Source organism: Magallana gigas, chromosome 8 (genome assembly GCF_963853765.1).
Source record: "Magallana gigas chromosome 8, xbMagGiga1.1, whole genome shotgun sequence".
Lineage (NCBI taxonomy): Eukaryota > Metazoa > Mollusca > Bivalvia > Ostreida > Ostreidae > Magallana > Magallana gigas.
In genome coordinates, this window is record NC_088860.1 from 46,742,848 (window position 1) to 46,759,828 (window position 16,981).

General features: G+C 36.8%; 2 protein-coding genes across 2 annotated transcripts in view; both read left to right on the forward strand.

Annotated features, from left to right (window-relative positions):
• Window positions 1-1,940: 1,940 nt before the first annotated feature.
• Window positions 1,941-6,051, forward strand: LOC136271025 (dynein axonemal heavy chain 2-like). Its single transcript, XM_066070094.1, has 8 exons — window positions 1,941-2,019; window positions 2,680-2,890; window positions 3,228-3,355; window positions 3,600-3,948; window positions 4,240-4,404; window positions 4,787-5,025; window positions 5,475-5,560; window positions 6,048-6,051. The coding sequence occupies exons 2-8, from the start codon at window positions 2,704-2,706 to the stop codon at window positions 6,049-6,051; spliced, it is 1,158 nt and encodes a 385-aa protein (XP_065926166.1). The 5' UTR covers window positions 1,941-2,019; window positions 2,680-2,703.
• A 2,583-nt stretch (window positions 6,052-8,634) lies between these two features.
• LOC105329758 (dynein axonemal heavy chain 2) overlaps window positions 8,635-16,981 on the forward strand; it is a 46,472-nt gene continuing 38,125 nt past the window's right edge. Inside the window, exons 1-15 of the mRNA XM_066069767.1 lie at window positions 8,635-8,713; window positions 9,374-9,584; window positions 9,922-10,049; window positions 10,294-10,642; window positions 10,934-11,098; window positions 11,481-11,719; window positions 12,170-12,361; window positions 12,752-12,889; window positions 13,207-13,520; window positions 14,090-14,219; window positions 14,442-14,624; window positions 14,942-15,076; window positions 15,419-15,498; window positions 15,916-16,354; window positions 16,534-16,638. Coding sequence (XP_065925839.1) covers window positions 9,398-9,584; window positions 9,922-10,049; window positions 10,294-10,642; window positions 10,934-11,098; window positions 11,481-11,719; window positions 12,170-12,361; window positions 12,752-12,889; window positions 13,207-13,520; window positions 14,090-14,219; window positions 14,442-14,624; window positions 14,942-15,076; window positions 15,419-15,498; window positions 15,916-16,354; window positions 16,534-16,638 — 2,784 coding nt within the window. The 5' untranslated portion in view covers window positions 8,635-8,713; window positions 9,374-9,397. The remainder of the gene's footprint in view (window positions 8,714-9,373; window positions 9,585-9,921; window positions 10,050-10,293; window positions 10,643-10,933; window positions 11,099-11,480; window positions 11,720-12,169; window positions 12,362-12,751; window positions 12,890-13,206; window positions 13,521-14,089; window positions 14,220-14,441; window positions 14,625-14,941; window positions 15,077-15,418; window positions 15,499-15,915; window positions 16,355-16,533; window positions 16,639-16,981) is intronic.

Genomic DNA, 16,981 nt, shown 5'->3' on the forward strand with positions numbered 1-16,981 from the left:
CATGAAAACACCTCTCAGGCACGTAGCATCGATTTTGAAAGGGGGCAGACTCATCCAAAAATTCTTGACAAGCCAAAAAAAAAGAAAGATACCTTCCAAAATCGTATTACTACGTGCCTGCCTCTTACATGATTTTACAATTTTGATATGTGCATTAAGAGGGTGCAATATTTTTCATTTTTTTTTATAATGAAAAAAGCATACATGTATATATACATATGTGTATTTTCAAAGAAAAGTTGACGGTCAGTTTTCTCTATAACAAATACTCTTTTAACTGTTTAATTAAAAGTTTTCACTTATACATGTATTTGTTTTACAATTTTATTCACCAATCAAGGGCACTCGGGGGCATACAGATGTATGCATTAAAACAATAAAACAACATGATTATAACAAAGAATGGATGAGATACATAAATATTGTACTGTTAAGTAAGCACAGTAAGTTACAATGGGAGGCACATGTGATATATAACACATATACCAAGTTGTGTGCATACTTATATGCAAGGGTACACATTTACATAATTATATTTGCATTTCCATTGTTCCTTCCCACTGTAAGCCCATACGGAGGAGCTGCAATTATTTCTCTATAATCGCAATTGCTCTGTCAGTATACTATGACGTCATAAAGGTGTAACGTTATATACTTTTCCATGACGCTATAGATTTAAACCACTATACGATACATCATGTGTTTTTATCCAACTCCGTTAAAATTGACGTATTAACATGTAATATTAAAACATGTTTTTGATAACATTTTAAAGGAATTACTGTTATAACATATTATTGATTCTGTTAACAAATCTATGTGAATTAAAAAGATACATTACAGTCTGAATGTTTACTTTTGATGTAATAGCTAAATGTCAAGGTCTAGGCTTATACAGGGTATTTGCGAGTGGTAAAATGCAAATATAAGTAATAAACAACGATTATTTAGTGAACATGGCGTTATGAATAGCAACTGCTCTGCTGGCATATTTTCCATGATGCGCTAGCGCGCATCATGGAATATGCCAACAGAGCAATTGCTATTCATAACGCCATGTTCACTATAAATAACGTTGTTTATTTCTTAAATAATCCCTCAAAGCAATGCGTAAGTATTGCTACAGACACATTATATACATTCCCAATATGTATTTGTATTACATATATACAATTGTATGTGGACATATTATATAAACATTTGTGATATATTTTCAAGGTAGGACATTGAGTGGAAGTATAGAATTTTATATATAGGGGTGAAAACTTATTTTGTTTGCCCGATCGACCACATATGGCACCAAGGGACAATGCCTATTGCAGAATATGGCTATGCATTTCGTCAGAGCCATATCTGAGCGTGGTTAATATAATGTTCGATATAATATGCACATTGTAAAATATACTTTATTCAAGCTTTCAATTTTCACATTTTAAAAAAATGAAGTTTGTTAGCCGTTATCTAATCATGAATACGAATTTAAACAAAAAGACTATACCTTTTACATACTTTAAACGAATTTACAGTAGCGCAGGCTGTATACAAGTAGGCTTAGCGCACAACGCACTCGCTCTTGACCACTGCGCGCCAATCGAACAGGTATACAGATGTACAGGTGTGGAAGTGTACATGTGAGCTGTTTCCACCTTAAATTTTCTTCATGCATGCTTTGATGATGCTTACGATGGATAAGTCATGTTTCCGAGAATGAGGGCCTTGGGTCTCTGGAATCTGAAAAAACGATGGAAAAATATTTCATCATAATTTTTAAAAATGTAAAAAAAAAATGAATGAATTATGAATCATATAATATCCCAACATTTATTTTCCCTATAAAAGTCAATACAATGTACTTTTAATGGTTTATTCTATAATTTTATTCTCTTTTGAACATCTGTGGGTCTTTTTACAGGTCATTTTGGGTAGTTCGACATACCGTGTATATATTCCGGCAATTAGCTTTACTGCGTATGGGTCACGTGATCAAGAAAAGCCCGAGAAGAGCAGGTGGTCGCTAAGGTAAACGATGCAGATTTTTTCGATTAGTTTCTCTACTGCCCTTCACTTATGACTTTATACGAAATGTGTAATTGATGTTTAATAATTTTCACTCATTTTGATTATTGTTATTGAAATATTTTAACGCTTTTTTCCCATTTCCATGACACTCACAAAGAAAAGGTCATGTTTATTGGTGACGCGCTGAGTTTTGACTTAATAAAATGCTTGCTTTTGATTTAAGAAAACAGTGTTTAATATCATCAAAATTATATAAAATTGTTCCGTATATTTATCTTTCTCAAACGACGAGACTTACAGTGGATAATTCTTCGATCGATTAATTGTGTGGTTTCAAAGCTTGCATGTTTATGTATGGATCTTCCAGCGGGCCTAAAACCGTTCTTTATTTTTGGAGAAAATTGATCAGTCTGTAATAATAGAGGCTTTGGTAATTACCTGACAGTTTAAACTGTCAAAATTTAAAAGATTTTTGGTTTTAGAAAGCTAACTGTTTTTAATTTATTGTGATATATGTTAATAGTTTATTAGAAATAAGAAATGATCGATTGTTTGTTGATTACAGATATTATATAATGCATGCAAATGCATGGGCCGAACATTTAATTAAGAAGCTTTATGTAATAATGGTAAACATTCATTTCATTCTACCTCTGACAGATTGACTGATGCTCTAAATCAACAATGTCTGATAAAGGTTCAAGGTCGGGAACTCCGAAGGCGAGTTCCCGTAAAAGCTCAAAAGCTGGAACCCCAAAGGGCTCCAAAAGTGGGACACCCAAAGGTTCCAAAAGCAACACTCCTCTCCCCACAGACCCTCAAGCTATGACCCAGGAGATCACAGAAGAAGAGGCCCTGGCTGCTGGTGCTTGTGAGTAATTCCTCCACCCCAATATCCCATGTACTATTATTCTGGCAGGCTATTTCTTTCAGAGAAAACACAGATTTACACAGATCTGACAGTCAAAATGGCCATTTTTTAGATCAGTCAAGACTCCTGAGTTAATTGATGTCCTACTTTTTCTTCCAGTCTGGCAATAACATCCCTGATCGATTATTCGTAAATTTCGGCCAGCATGAGTTTAATTCTCATATCATTTAAATGTCCGAGTCTTTTAAAGGAAATGAACAAATCTTTTTAGCTACCAACATGTCAATATACATTTACAGACTTACAGTACATTATAATTCTGTTATTGTGTCTACAGCAAATGGTGCTTTACAACCAACTGAAGTTGATGTGACAGCCATGGGGACTTCTAATGAATTGGGAGAAACAGAGACAGAGGCTGAACAAGAGGAGGCGGTGCAGGAGGAGGACGATAGACCCAGTGTTGTAAGTCTGAACTAGTGTTGTAAGTCCCAACTAGTGTTGTAAGTCCCAACTAGTGTTGTACTCCCAACTAGTGTTGTAAGTCTCTGCAAGTCAATATTGATAAATTCCAGTTGATGTGATTTATCACATTACACAGTCCAATTGCTGTCAGTCAAAGCACGTCAAATTACGATGTCTGTTAAACTTGTCAAATTCAGCACTTTATTGAAAATAATTAACATGCTTTTTAAATTTGTGATTTCAGATATCACTGATCAAAGAGAGAGTCACGGTGCAGGGACTGACAGAGGAGCTGTGGAAGGAGTTCCACGACGAGGCCATCAACCAGTTCATCAATGACCCCGGCACCAAGCTGATGGTCGCCTACATGGACCCTGTCAAGGGGTTCCTGGTTGAACACGCCATCCCTCCTTATCTGGTCGACCAGTTGACCTACTTTATCAAGGCCACCAGCGTCAAGGAACTGAACGCCGACACGTTCCTGACCAAAGTCCAGTATGGGACCATCAAAGGGAACCAGATCGAGAGTCTGCTCAGGATCATGATGGGAATCTATGCCCCTATCTTCTTTGAGAACACCTCTTGGCCAGACAGTATCCTTGATTTATGAATTAGGACTTAGCTTTCAAAGGATAGTCGATCTAAATTATAAAAGGCTTTTAGTGGATTTTCCGCTAATCTTAATTGTCTGTGAGATTATGTTTCTAATTTTTTATGGAAAAAAAATAAAGAAGTGAGAGCAAAGATATCAGTGAGAGTTAAGGCCCTCTAGTAAATTTTTTTCTTTGATATGATTTAAAAAGAAAAGTATCAATTTACTATGATCCTATGATGTCTTTTTCGTATCTATTGTGAACAATTATTTCTCCTTGACAAGTATGTAGGCATCAAAAATGACTTCTCAGCTCAGCTGCACAAGTTTCTGGCTAACTTGACGGACACACGCTGGAAGCTGGAGGGTAAGACGGTACTGTACATCCCCACGGAGGGGCTCAAGCTCGCCTCGGAGGAGGCGGCCAAGAACAAGGACCTGGTCCAGAGGCTCGAGAGTAAGCACCACTCAGTCTGTTATCTGTGCATCATGACAAGGGGATGAATTTTGGCTTAAAACTTGAGGATCAATTACATGTAGAATGTTGACGTGTTAAAATATAAAAGTTTCCCAAAACATTTCAATGTTAAGAGAGGTCATAAAAGTAAGAAGCAAATTTATATCCTAAAAATAAAATCAGTCAATGGATCTGTATGATATTCCTTTTGTAGGGTTCATTTGTGTAGGTATTTCAGGTTCTTCTTTTTATCTCTGTGAATGAAAGTAATTGGGTTCATGTTTGTGTGTTGTAATTAACATAAATTAAACTCCATAAAATTTGCAGTGTTATATGATTGGCAGTTCAAAAAGGCCTACAAATTAAACATTTCACTTTACAGCTGCCATGATCCACTGGGCCAGACAAATTAAAGAAGTGCTCAGTAACCAGGATGCCTTTGAGATGGCCGAGAACTCGGGACCCCTGGATGAGATCGAGTTCTGGAAGAATCGCTGCGCTGATTTAACCGGCATCAGTACTCAGCTGGACAAACCAGGGGTCAAAAAGATCACTGAGATCCTGACCCTGGCCAAGTCCTCGTACGTAGGACCATTCCTCAAACTGTCCAGTGAAATCAAGGTGAGAGAGGGGAAAACTTTGGGGTTTTGGGGGGGGGGGGCACTGGAGAGTATTCTAATTTTCAAAAAGTTTTCCATGTTAATTTATTAAGTTTGAATTTTGTAGAGGTTGTGTCGAAGCTTTTAATTCATATCATTACTGTGCCTATAGGCTTGTTTGATGCACTTAAGTTTTGCTTACTCAGAACCCCCCCCCCCCCCCCAAAAAAAAAAAACCCCAAAAAACACACAACTAAATCTAAAATTAAAGAATGGTGAATAAGAAAGCTTGGTAAACATTCTTTTGTTAATTTTGAAAGTATTAATCCACCAAGAGTCAATGAATATCATTGGTACCTTAAATGTTTTTATACACAATTTGTTACTTGGACTGTATGCATGCAGTGATAACAATAAAATTAAAATGATTATCATACTTTTACAACATGTTACCCTAATTTCCTTTACCAGGAGGGATCGCGACAGGCGGAGAGCAACCTGAAGTTCCTGCTAGTGCTGAAGGATCCGTGCTATGAGTTGTCCGAGGCACCAATGACGTTTTTTCATATTACAAAATTTTTAATCAAAGTCTGCAGCTGTGCAGTTTTGCAGGCCTCTGAATTTCTATCAATAAGCCGTTTGATGTATTGGAAGAGATAGGTACATACCCTATCTATATCGAGAAAATCTTTGAAAAACTTCTTCTCAAAAACCTCAAAAAACAGATAGGGTATATATATCTCTCTTCACATACATTTAACGATTGACTTATTGAGAGAAATTCAGAGGCCTGTAGGCCTAGCAGTTCAAAGTGATTAAAAAAAGCATTGTTCGACACTTACAAGTGTGTACAATTTGAACAAAAAACCCTTTTATCTATTGGTTTTTTTTCCATTTTAAAATGTTAAACTGCAGTTTTGGTCAGTTTAATGAATAAACAAGTCGGTTCAAGAAGTATGTACATTTGTAGTTTCCCCCAAAATATTATTATATTATATGTGTGTACCGATATTATTGATGCCTTATGTGACATAACTAATTTAGGTGATGAAAAGTAATCCGATATTATCATATTCATTTCTTATTTACTTGTGCTAACTGCTTATGTAAATAGAATGTGCTATAACTACAAACCCCTCTAACATGGCAACTGCAGGTGTTATATTACTTCCTGGTCTGAAGGTTACCGTCCCAATCGCAACTTCTCGGGCCTTTCCGGTAGGCGGTTTTTCGAGCATACTAGAAAGGCCCGAGAAGTTACGATTGATTGCTCTATTCCCACGTTTGCTGCGGTACAAACGTGTAGGGAGTAAATTCGTCACTTGGTTAATTAGGCACCTAATAAACTCGATCGTCTATGGGTATATAAATAATAAGGAACCAGATATCTTTTATCGTTATTGTTGACTTCTATCAGTGGATCTCGTTATCGCTTAATGCGTTTTTTTTTTAAATACATGTAGTAATTTGACGCGACAATAGATCATGACATGTCATTAATAACCACGCTTTTGAGTATATTAATTCCCCCCCCCCTTTACTTTTCGGTAGCAAAGACCCATCATATTTTGTCTTTTTAAAAGTATGCACGGTACAGTCATCAGCTAGTCCTTTTCAGATGCCCTGGCAATTAGCTTTCCATTGTGATTTCATGGGCGGATTAAGAAATTGTCAAACTTACCTCAATATTACATGAAAACACCTCTCAGGCACGTAGCATCGATTTTGAAAGGGGGCAGACTCATCCAAAAATTCTTGACAAGCCAAAAAAAAAGAAAGATACCTTCCAAAATCGTATTACTACGTGCCTGCCTCTTACATGATTTTACAATTTTGATATGTGCATTAAGAGGGTGCAATATTTTTCATTTTTTTTTATAATGAAAAAAGCATACATGTATATATACATATGTGTATTTTCAAAGAAAAGTTGACGGTCAGTTTTCTCTATAACAAATACTCTTTTAACTGTTTAATTAAAAGTTTTCACTTATACATGTATTTGTTTTACAATTTTATTCACCAATCAAGGGCACTCGGGGGCATACAGATGTATGCATTAAAACAATAAAACAACATGATTATAACAAAGAATGGATGAGATACATAAATATTGTACTGTTAAGTAAGCACAGTAAGTTACAATGGGAGGCACATGTGATATATAACACATATACCAAGTTGTGTGCATACTTATATGCAAGGGTACACATTTACATAATTATATTTGCATTTCCATTGTTCCTTCCCACTGTAAGCCCATACGGAGGAGCTGCAATTATTTCTCTATAATCGCAATTGCTCTGTCAGTATACTATGACGTCATAAAGGTGTAACGTTATATACTTTTCCATGACGCTATAGATTTAAACCACTATACGATACATCATGTGTTTTTATCCAACTCCGTTAAAATTGACGTATTAACATGTAATATTAAAACATGTTTTTGATAACATTTTAAAGGAATTACTGTTATAACATATTATTGATTCTGTTAACAAATCTATGTGAATTAAAAAGATACATTACAGTCTGAATGTTTACTTTTGATGTAATAGCTAAATGTCAAGGTCTAGGCTTATACAGGGTATTTGCGAGTGGTAAAATGCAAATATAAGTAATAAACAACGATTATTTAGTGAACATGGCGTTATGAATAGCAACTGCTCTGCTGGCATATTTTCCATGATGCGCTAGCGCGCATCATGGAATATGCCAACAGAGCAATTGCTATTCATAACGCCATGTTCACTATAAATAACGTTGTTTATTTCTTAAATAATCCCTCAAAGCAATGCGTAAGTATTGCTACAGACACATTATATACATTCCCAATATGTATTTGTATTACATATATACAATTGTATGTGGACATATTATATAAACATTTGTGATATATTTTCAAGGTAGGACATTGAGTGGAAGTATAGAATTTTATATATAGGGGTGAAAACTTATTTTGTTTGCCCGATCGACCACATATGGCACCAAGGGACAATGCCTATTGCAGAATATGGCTATGCATTTCGTCAGAGCCATATCTGAGCGTGGTTAATATAATGTTCGATATAATATGCACATTGTAAAATATACTTTATTCAAGCTTTCAATTTTCACATTTTAAAAAAATGAAGTTTGTTAGCCGTTATCTAATCATGAATACGAATTTAAACAAAAAGACTATACCTTTTACATACTTTAAACGAATTTACAGTAGCGCAGGCTGTATACAAGTAGGCTTAGCGCACAACGCACTCGCTCTTGACCACTGCGCGCCAATCGAACAGGTATACAGATGTACAGGTGTGGAAGTGTACATGTGAGCTGTTTCCACCTTAAATTTTCTTCATGCATGCTTTGATGATGCTTACGATGGATAAGTCATGTTTCCGAGAATGAGGGCCTTGGGTCTCTGGAATCTGAAAAAACGATGGAAAAATATTTCATCATAATTTTTAAAAATGTAAAAAAAAAATGAATGAATTATGAATCATATAATATCCCAACATTTATTTTCCCTATAAAAGTCAATACAATGTACTTTTAATGGTTTATTCTATAATTTTATTCTCTTTTGAACATCTGTGGGTCTTTTTACAGGTCATTTTGGGTAGTTCGACATACCGTGTATATATTCCGGCAATTAGCTTTACTGCGTATGGGTCACGTGATCAAGAAAAGCCCGAGAAGAGCAGGTGGTCGCTAAGGTAAACGATGCAGATTTTTTCGATTAGTTTCTCTACTGCCCTTCACTTATGACTTTATACGAAATGTGTAATTGATGTTTAATAATTTTCACTCATTTTGATTATTGTTATTGAAATATTTTAACGCTTTTTTCCCATTTCCATGACACTCACAAAGAAAAGGTCATGTTTATTGGTGACGCGCTGAGTTTTGACTTAATAAAATGCTTGCTTTTGATTTAAGAAAACAGTGTTTAATATCATCAAAATTATATAAAATTGTTCCGTATATTTATCTTTCTCAAACGACGAGACTTACAGTGGATAATTCTTCGATCGATTAATTGTGTGGTTTCAAAGCTTGCATGTTTATGTATGGATCTTCCAGCGGGCCTAAAACCGTTCTTTATTTTTGGAGAAAATTGATCAGTCTGTAATAATAGAGGCTTTGGTAATTACCTGACAGTTTAAACTGTCAAAATTTAAAAGATTTTTGGTTTTAGAAAGCTAACTGTTTTTAATTTATTGTGATATATGTTAATAGTTTATTAGAAATAAGAAATGATCGATTGTTTGTTGATTACAGATATTATATAATGCATGCAAATGCATGGGCCGAACATTTAATTAAGAAGCTTTATGTAATAATGGTAAACATTCATTTCATTCTACCTCTGACAGATTGACTGATGCTCTAAATCAACAATGTCTGATAAAGGTTCAAGGTCGGGAACTCCGAAGGCGAGTTCCCGTAAAAGCTCAAAAGCTGGAACCCCAAAGGGCTCCAAAAGTGGGACACCCAAAGGTTCCAAAAGCAACACTCCTCTCCCCACAGACCCTCAAGCTATGACCCAGGAGATCACAGAAGAAGAGGCCCTGGCTGCTGGTGCTTGTGAGTAATTCCTCCACCCCAATATCCCATGTACTATTATTCTGGCAGGCTATTTCTTTCAGAGAAAACACAGATTTACACAGATCTGACAGTCAAAATGGCCATTTTTTAGATCAGTCAAGACTCCTGAGTTAATTGATGTCCTACTTTTTCTTCCAGTCTGGCAATAACATCCCTGATCGATTATTCGTAAATTTCGGCCAGCATGAGTTTAATTCTCATATCATTTAAATGTCCGAGTCTTTTAAAGGAAATGAACAAATCTTTTTAGCTACCAACATGTCAATATACATTTACAGACTTACAGTACATTATAATTCTGTTATTGTGTCTACAGCAAATGGTGCTTTACAACCAACTGAAGTTGATGTGACAGCCATGGGGACTTCTAATGAATTGGGAGAAACAGAGACAGAGGCTGAACAAGAGGAGGCGGTGCAGGAGGAGGACGATAGACCCAGTGTTGTAAGTCTGAACTAGTGTTGTAAGTCCCAACTAGTGTTGTAAGTCCCAACTAGTGTTGTACTCCCAACTAGTGTTGTAAGTCTCTGCAAGTCAATATTGATAAATTCCAGTTGATGTGATTTATCACATTACACAGTCCAATTGCTGTCAGTCAAAGCACGTCAAATTACGATGTCTGTTAAACTTGTCAAATTCAGCACTTTATTGAAAATAATTAACATGCTTTTTAAATTTGTGATTTCAGATATCACTGATCAAAGAGAGAGTCACGGTGCAGGGACTGACAGAGGAGCTGTGGAAGGAGTTCCACGACGAGGCCATCAACCAGTTCATCAATGACCCCGGCACCAAGCTGATGGTCGCCTACATGGACCCTGTCAAGGGGTTCCTGGTTGAACACGCCATCCCTCCTTATCTGGTCGACCAGTTGACCTACTTTATCAAGGCCACCAGCGTCAAGGAACTGAACGCCGACACGTTCCTGACCAAAGTCCAGTATGGGACCATCAAAGGGAACCAGATCGAGAGTCTGCTCAGGATCATGATGGGAATCTATGCCCCTATCTTCTTTGAGAACACCTCTTGGCCAGACAGTATCCTTGATTTATGAATTAGGACTTAGCTTTCAAAGGATAGTCGATCTAAATTATAAAAGGCTTTTAGTGGATTTTCCGCTAATCTTAATTGTCTGTGAGATTATGTTTCTAATTTTTTATGGAAAAAAAATAAAGAAGTGAGAGCAAAGATATCAGTGAGAGTTAAGGCCCTCTAGTAAATTTTTTTCTTTGATATGATTTAAAAAGAAAAGTATCAATTTACTATGATCCTATGATGTCTTTTTCGTATCTATTGTGAACAATTATTTCTCCTTGACAAGTATGTAGGCATCAAAAATGACTTCTCAGCTCAGCTGCACAAGTTTCTGGCTAACTTGACGGACACACGCTGGAAGCTGGAGGGTAAGACGGTACTGTACATCCCCACGGAGGGGCTCAAGCTCGCCTCGGAGGAGGCGGCCAAGAACAAGGACCTGGTCCAGAGGCTCGAGAGTAAGCACCACTCAGTCTGTTATCTGTGCATCATGACAAGGGGATGAATTTTGGCTTAAAACTTGAGGATCAATTACATGTAGAATGTTGACGTGTTAAAATATAAAAGTTTCCCAAAACATTTCAATGTTAAGAGAGGTCATAAAAGTAAGAAGCAAATTTATATCCTAAAAATAAAATCAGTCAATGGATCTGTATGATATTCCTTTTGTAGGGTTCATTTGTGTAGGTATTTCAGGTTCTTCTTTTTATCTCTGTGAATGAAAGTAATTGGGTTCATGTTTGTGTGTTGTAATTAACATAAATTAAACTCCATAAAATTTGCAGTGTTATATGATTGGCAGTTCAAAAAGGCCTACAAATTAAACATTTCACTTTACAGCTGCCATGATCCACTGGGCCAGACAAATTAAAGAAGTGCTCAGTAACCAGGATGCCTTTGAGATGGCCGAGAACTCGGGACCCCTGGATGAGATCGAGTTCTGGAAGAATCGCTGCGCTGATTTAACCGGCATCAGTACTCAGCTGGACAAACCAGGGGTCAAAAAGATCACTGAGATCCTGACCCTGGCCAAGTCCTCGTACGTAGGACCATTCCTCAAACTGTCCAGTGAAATCAAGGTGAGAGAGGGGAAAACTTTGGGGTTTTGGGGGGGGGGGGCACTGGAGAGTATTCTAATTTTCAAAAAGTTTTCCATGTTAATTTATTAAGTTTGAATTTTGTAGAGGTTGTGTCGAAGCTTTTAATTCATATCATTACTGTGCCTATAGGCTTGTTTGATGCACTTAAGTTTTGCTTACTCAGAACCCCCCCCCCCCCCCCCAAAAAAAAAAAACCCCAAAAAACACACAACTAAATCTAAAATTAAAGAATGGTGAATAAGAAAGCTTGGTAAACATTCTTTTGTTAATTTTGAAAGTATTAATCCACCAAGAGTCAATGAATATCATTGGTACCTTAAATGTTTTTATACACAATTTGTTACTTGGACTGTATGCATGCAGTGATAACAATAAAATTAAAATGATTATCATACTTTTACAACATGTTACCCTAATTTCCTTTACCAGGAGGGATCGCGACAGGCGGAGAGCAACCTGAAGTTCCTGCTAGTGCTGAAGGATCCGTGCTATGAGTTGTCCGAGGCCAAACCCAAGGACGTCCCCGCCATGCTTCCCAAGATCCTCAACACCATTCGCTTTATCTGGGTCAACTCCGAGTTCTACAAAACCAGAGAGAGGCTGACCGGGATTCTTAAAAAGGTAAAAACAGATTATTCATCTTAAACATGGAACATACCCTCAGAATGTTGCTTTATTTTTATTTGTTCTAGTTATGAATTATTTATGTGGATGAGAAGTGTTTTTCAATTAAATGTATAGCTTAAAATATGAAAGGAACTAAAATCCACTTGACATAAACATAAAATATTGTTTCCTTAATATGAACTAGGTTTTGTGTAAATTGAGATGAAAAGTTAAGGGACTAATATGGTAGCTCTGTAGCTTCAATAAACGTAACATTGGGAGTGGTTTGGTACTCAATGAATATGATATATATAACACGTAGCGTGGTTTGGTACTCAATGAATATGATATATATAACACGTAGCGTGGTTTGGTACTTATTTTGTCTGGTTCCTGTCTGTATAGATCAGTAACGAGGTCATCAGGCGATGCTGCCGCGACATCAACCTGGACAAGATCTTTGACGGTTACGTACAGTCCGGACTGAAGTCCCTCAATGACAGCATAGACTGCTGTGAGCAGTGGAAGGAGATCTACAAAAAGGTGAGACCCCTACTCCACCCCACCCCAGTCAAGTCTCAACACTTATACCTACTTCACCCCAATCAAGTCTCAACACTTATACGTAACCTGAATCACCTTGGGTTTATGTTGTACTGACAATTTGTTGCAAAGAACATGTAGATGCACACAGTGTTTTTGCCTTTGAAAATCTGTATGTTTTAAGTGAAGATCTTAAAAAAATATATTTTTTTTAATCTCTTAAATATTCTTATAATTAATTTCTTTATCATTGTTGCATTGATTTTAATTTGTTGTAAGCAGACAAATCAATTAACGTTTTGTTTATCATTTAACAGACAGCCAGACTACACCACAAGTTTTCACCGGTTGGCTGGGTCTTAGACAAGAGCAGCATTTTTGCACAGATCGACGCATTCATCCAGAGATGCAAGGACTTGATAGAAGTCTGTGAGGCTCAGATTCATTTTGCCCGGCGGGAAGATGGAGAGAAGATGGAGATGCCTCACTTTGCGGGACAGAAGGGCCCGGAGATTGCCCGGGGGCTGATGGAGATAGAGGCAGCATTTGAGAGAAACCTAAGTCAGCTGAGGTCTGTGAAGGACACCATTCTGGATGTCAAGGCCACATCATGGCATGACGACTACAACAAGTAAGTATTGCCTGGATCTCACAACAAGTACTGCTCAGGTCCCCCCCCCCACCCCAGAGGTCATGGCTCTCAGACTCTGTGGAATCATTAAAATTCATGAGGACAAATTTTGCTAAATTTTCAATTCTACCCAGATTTATGGAAATTTTGATTTGTGGATATAATACACTAGAAATGGTTTTCATATGCTGTGGGTGATTTTGATCTGTGGATCAATAGTACTTTTAAAATCTGATGAGTGAGACATGGCCTATTCTGATAAATCCAAGGGGAAAAACTCTCTGAGACAAACTACTGTATATTACTTTACATTTAAAAGTGTTTTTGATGAAAAGATAGTTTTTCTCTTTTGGGAATGTTTATAAAATAACTGGATAACTTCAGCCTGAAATGAAAAGATTGATAAAGTAAAAGATTGTACTTTTAGAATTAAACATTTGAATTCATGTAATTGGAGAGGGAGAAAGAAAGATAAGGATTAGAGAAAGAAAAGAAGGATAAAAAGGGAGGGGACAAGAAAATATGCGCAAAAAACGTCTTTGAAAAGCACTTTTTATGAATTTCTGCAGGTTCCGAGCGGGGATCAAGGACCTGGAGGTGATGATGACTAATGTGATTTCCTCGGCCTTCGACACGGTGACCACGGTGGAGCAGGGAGTGGAGCTCCTGGATATCTTCATGCATCTCTCCACCAGAGAGGTAAGTGTCTCTCCGCGGAGTGGAGAATTGTATTAAAAGTAGATATCTTCATGCATCTCTCCACCAAAGGTTTTGTTGTGTATAAAGACCTGTAGGGTAGTGTATTATGTGACTTTTGTATGTGTCTTGTTAAGGCCTTTAGGATTGTGTATCATGTTTTGTTGATTTGTTTACAGAACTGTAGGATGGTATATTATACATAGCTTAATATGCTTTATTCAGGCCATCAGAAGAACCATTGACAAGAAGAATGTGGATGTGAACCTGATGTTCAATGATGAACTGAACGCCGTCAAGAAAGAGCTGACCAACAAAGCCAAGTCCCTCATCCCCTGGCACCCCAAGTTCGCCGGCCAGGCTCTGTGGGCGAGGCAGCTCAAGAGGAGGATAGAGAGGGGCATGATGGTCAGTGACCTACTTACAGTCATATAAGGGCTCAGACTTTGATGATTTCTTTTTCATAGTTACATATTTGCAGCTTCTTAAAATTAGTATGATGTGCCATTTAGATTTAGTTGCCAGATTCCGAAAAACATCTTAATATGTTCACTTGACATTAGACCTTAAACAAGTTTATGGTTTATTGGCCATCACAGATAATTCACAGACACATGGATATTGTTGTATTAATGTATGCTTAACATGAACAATAAATATAACCCCTATGATAGTTATTATAATTGTCAGATCCTGGGATTATCAGGTCTTGAATTCTGTTGTAGGTTTTGGACAGAGCATATTTCCTGCCCCCAACAGGAAAAAGTGAGGAGGTTCGAACCCAGTACCAGCAGCTGTGCCAAGCGTTGGATGAGTACATCCGTAAGACATTCCATGAGTGGACCCTCACTGTGGATAAGGTAAATCTATAGATACAGAGGTTCCATCTTTAACAGTCTTTTCCTAGTTGAACTGACAGCTGCATAGTTTCTGGAAAAAAGGAATCTTTGAAAGTTTGAAGACTTTTATATGAACAAGATGTAATAGAAATCTTGAACTTCAGTATATGTTTAAGAAGGTGTGTGACAATGTCACCGTGACAATAAAATTCCAATTTATTTTTTTGCTTCATAGTTTCTTAACAAATTTTGTAACAATTATCAATGTTCTAATGGTGTTTATATTTAACCAAAGATCATTAAGGCAATAGACCCAGATTTACCTTAAAGTGGACCTCTTCAATGTCTTTTCTATTTCTGTAGGAGCCAGAGAAACTACTGGAGGTGCCACTGATGTGTCGCAGCTCAGAGAGACCTCCCATGTTGGACATCAACTTTAACCGGTTAGCTCCTTATGTATTGTAAACCAATTATCAACAACTGATTATGTTCAATGTTTCTGTCACTTTCTGAACAGATTTTTTTTTTAATGCTCCCAATATTGTAAAAGCAGGCATGGACATGGGAAAAATACACCAAAAGATGAATGAACATTGCCAAATTGAATGCATGTCAAATATTTGATTACAAAAAAAAAGTATGAACTCTGCAAGATTCCTGTAATTGAATATGCTCTTTTTGCAGTATTATCCCACCCACAAAAATTTGATTATCTTAAAAATATGTTTAAAAATATTCCAACATTGAATAACTTTGTAAATCAGAAATTGCAAAAAAATCCATCATATGTATTTTGAGATTGGCAAAACTTAGGAAACTGGTAAAGCATTATTGAATTATGTTATGTATGTCTGTGACAGAGGCCTGCTGAAGATGTTCCAAGAGATCAACTACTGGGAACGGCTGATGTTTGAGATCCCGCACTACGCCACTAACGTTTACAACAAGCGCGAGGATCTACGCTCGCTCCGAGAACACGTACTTTTGGTTGTCAGAGACTATAACAGGATCATAGCCGCGCTCTCCTTGGAAGAGAGGGGATTGTTCCGAGAAAGGATCCGGTTCCTGGACAAGAAGATTCATCCTGGACTTACTAAGTTAACGTGGGCTTCCAAGGGAATTTCTGATTACTTTGTGACGGACTGTCGTATTAACGCAGCTAAAATTCAGGCAATGGTGGACGACTATAAGGGAGCCAATCAGGAGATCTCTACCATGTGTGTCAAGATCAGTGAACTGTCCCTGATCAAAATAGACAATCGTAAAGTGTACGAGAATCTGGAGTTTGACGAGGAACAGGTAATCATTTGATGAACATTCAACATTTTGTTGTGTTTGAGATATTCTCAGGTTTCAATATCAGCAGGCATAATGTATTTGAATATAAATTATAAAATTTTAATTATTTTTCTTTTATTTCTTATGATTAATCTCATTTGAAGAGTTTTCTATACAATTTGTTCCAATGTTTCTTCCAGGCCAAACACAGAGATAATACAGCAGAGAAACTGAAGACCATGCACATGGAGATTGTCCGAGTCATGAAGAAAACGTTTGAAATCTTCAAATCAGACGGACAAGAGGTGAGTTTCCCAAACAAAATTCCCTACATATAACCAAAAAAACCAACACCCCTGTAATCTGATATGTTGTCCAATCCAATGGACTTACAAATAAAGCTATCAATGGCTTCGTGTATTTGACAATGTCTTTTCTTAACTACCACTGACATTTAATCTGACATTAAACTCTTTTACCTAAGCATCAGAGTCATAAAAAGTTTAAGATTAAATACTGTATTTACCATTGAAAGCAAATGAAATTTTCTTGGTTGAAAATATGGTTCACAATAATCTTTATTTAAGATGTAGGAATGGGTATGTTATCTAGATAAGTAAACTCTAATACATTGTACTTGTATTGTAT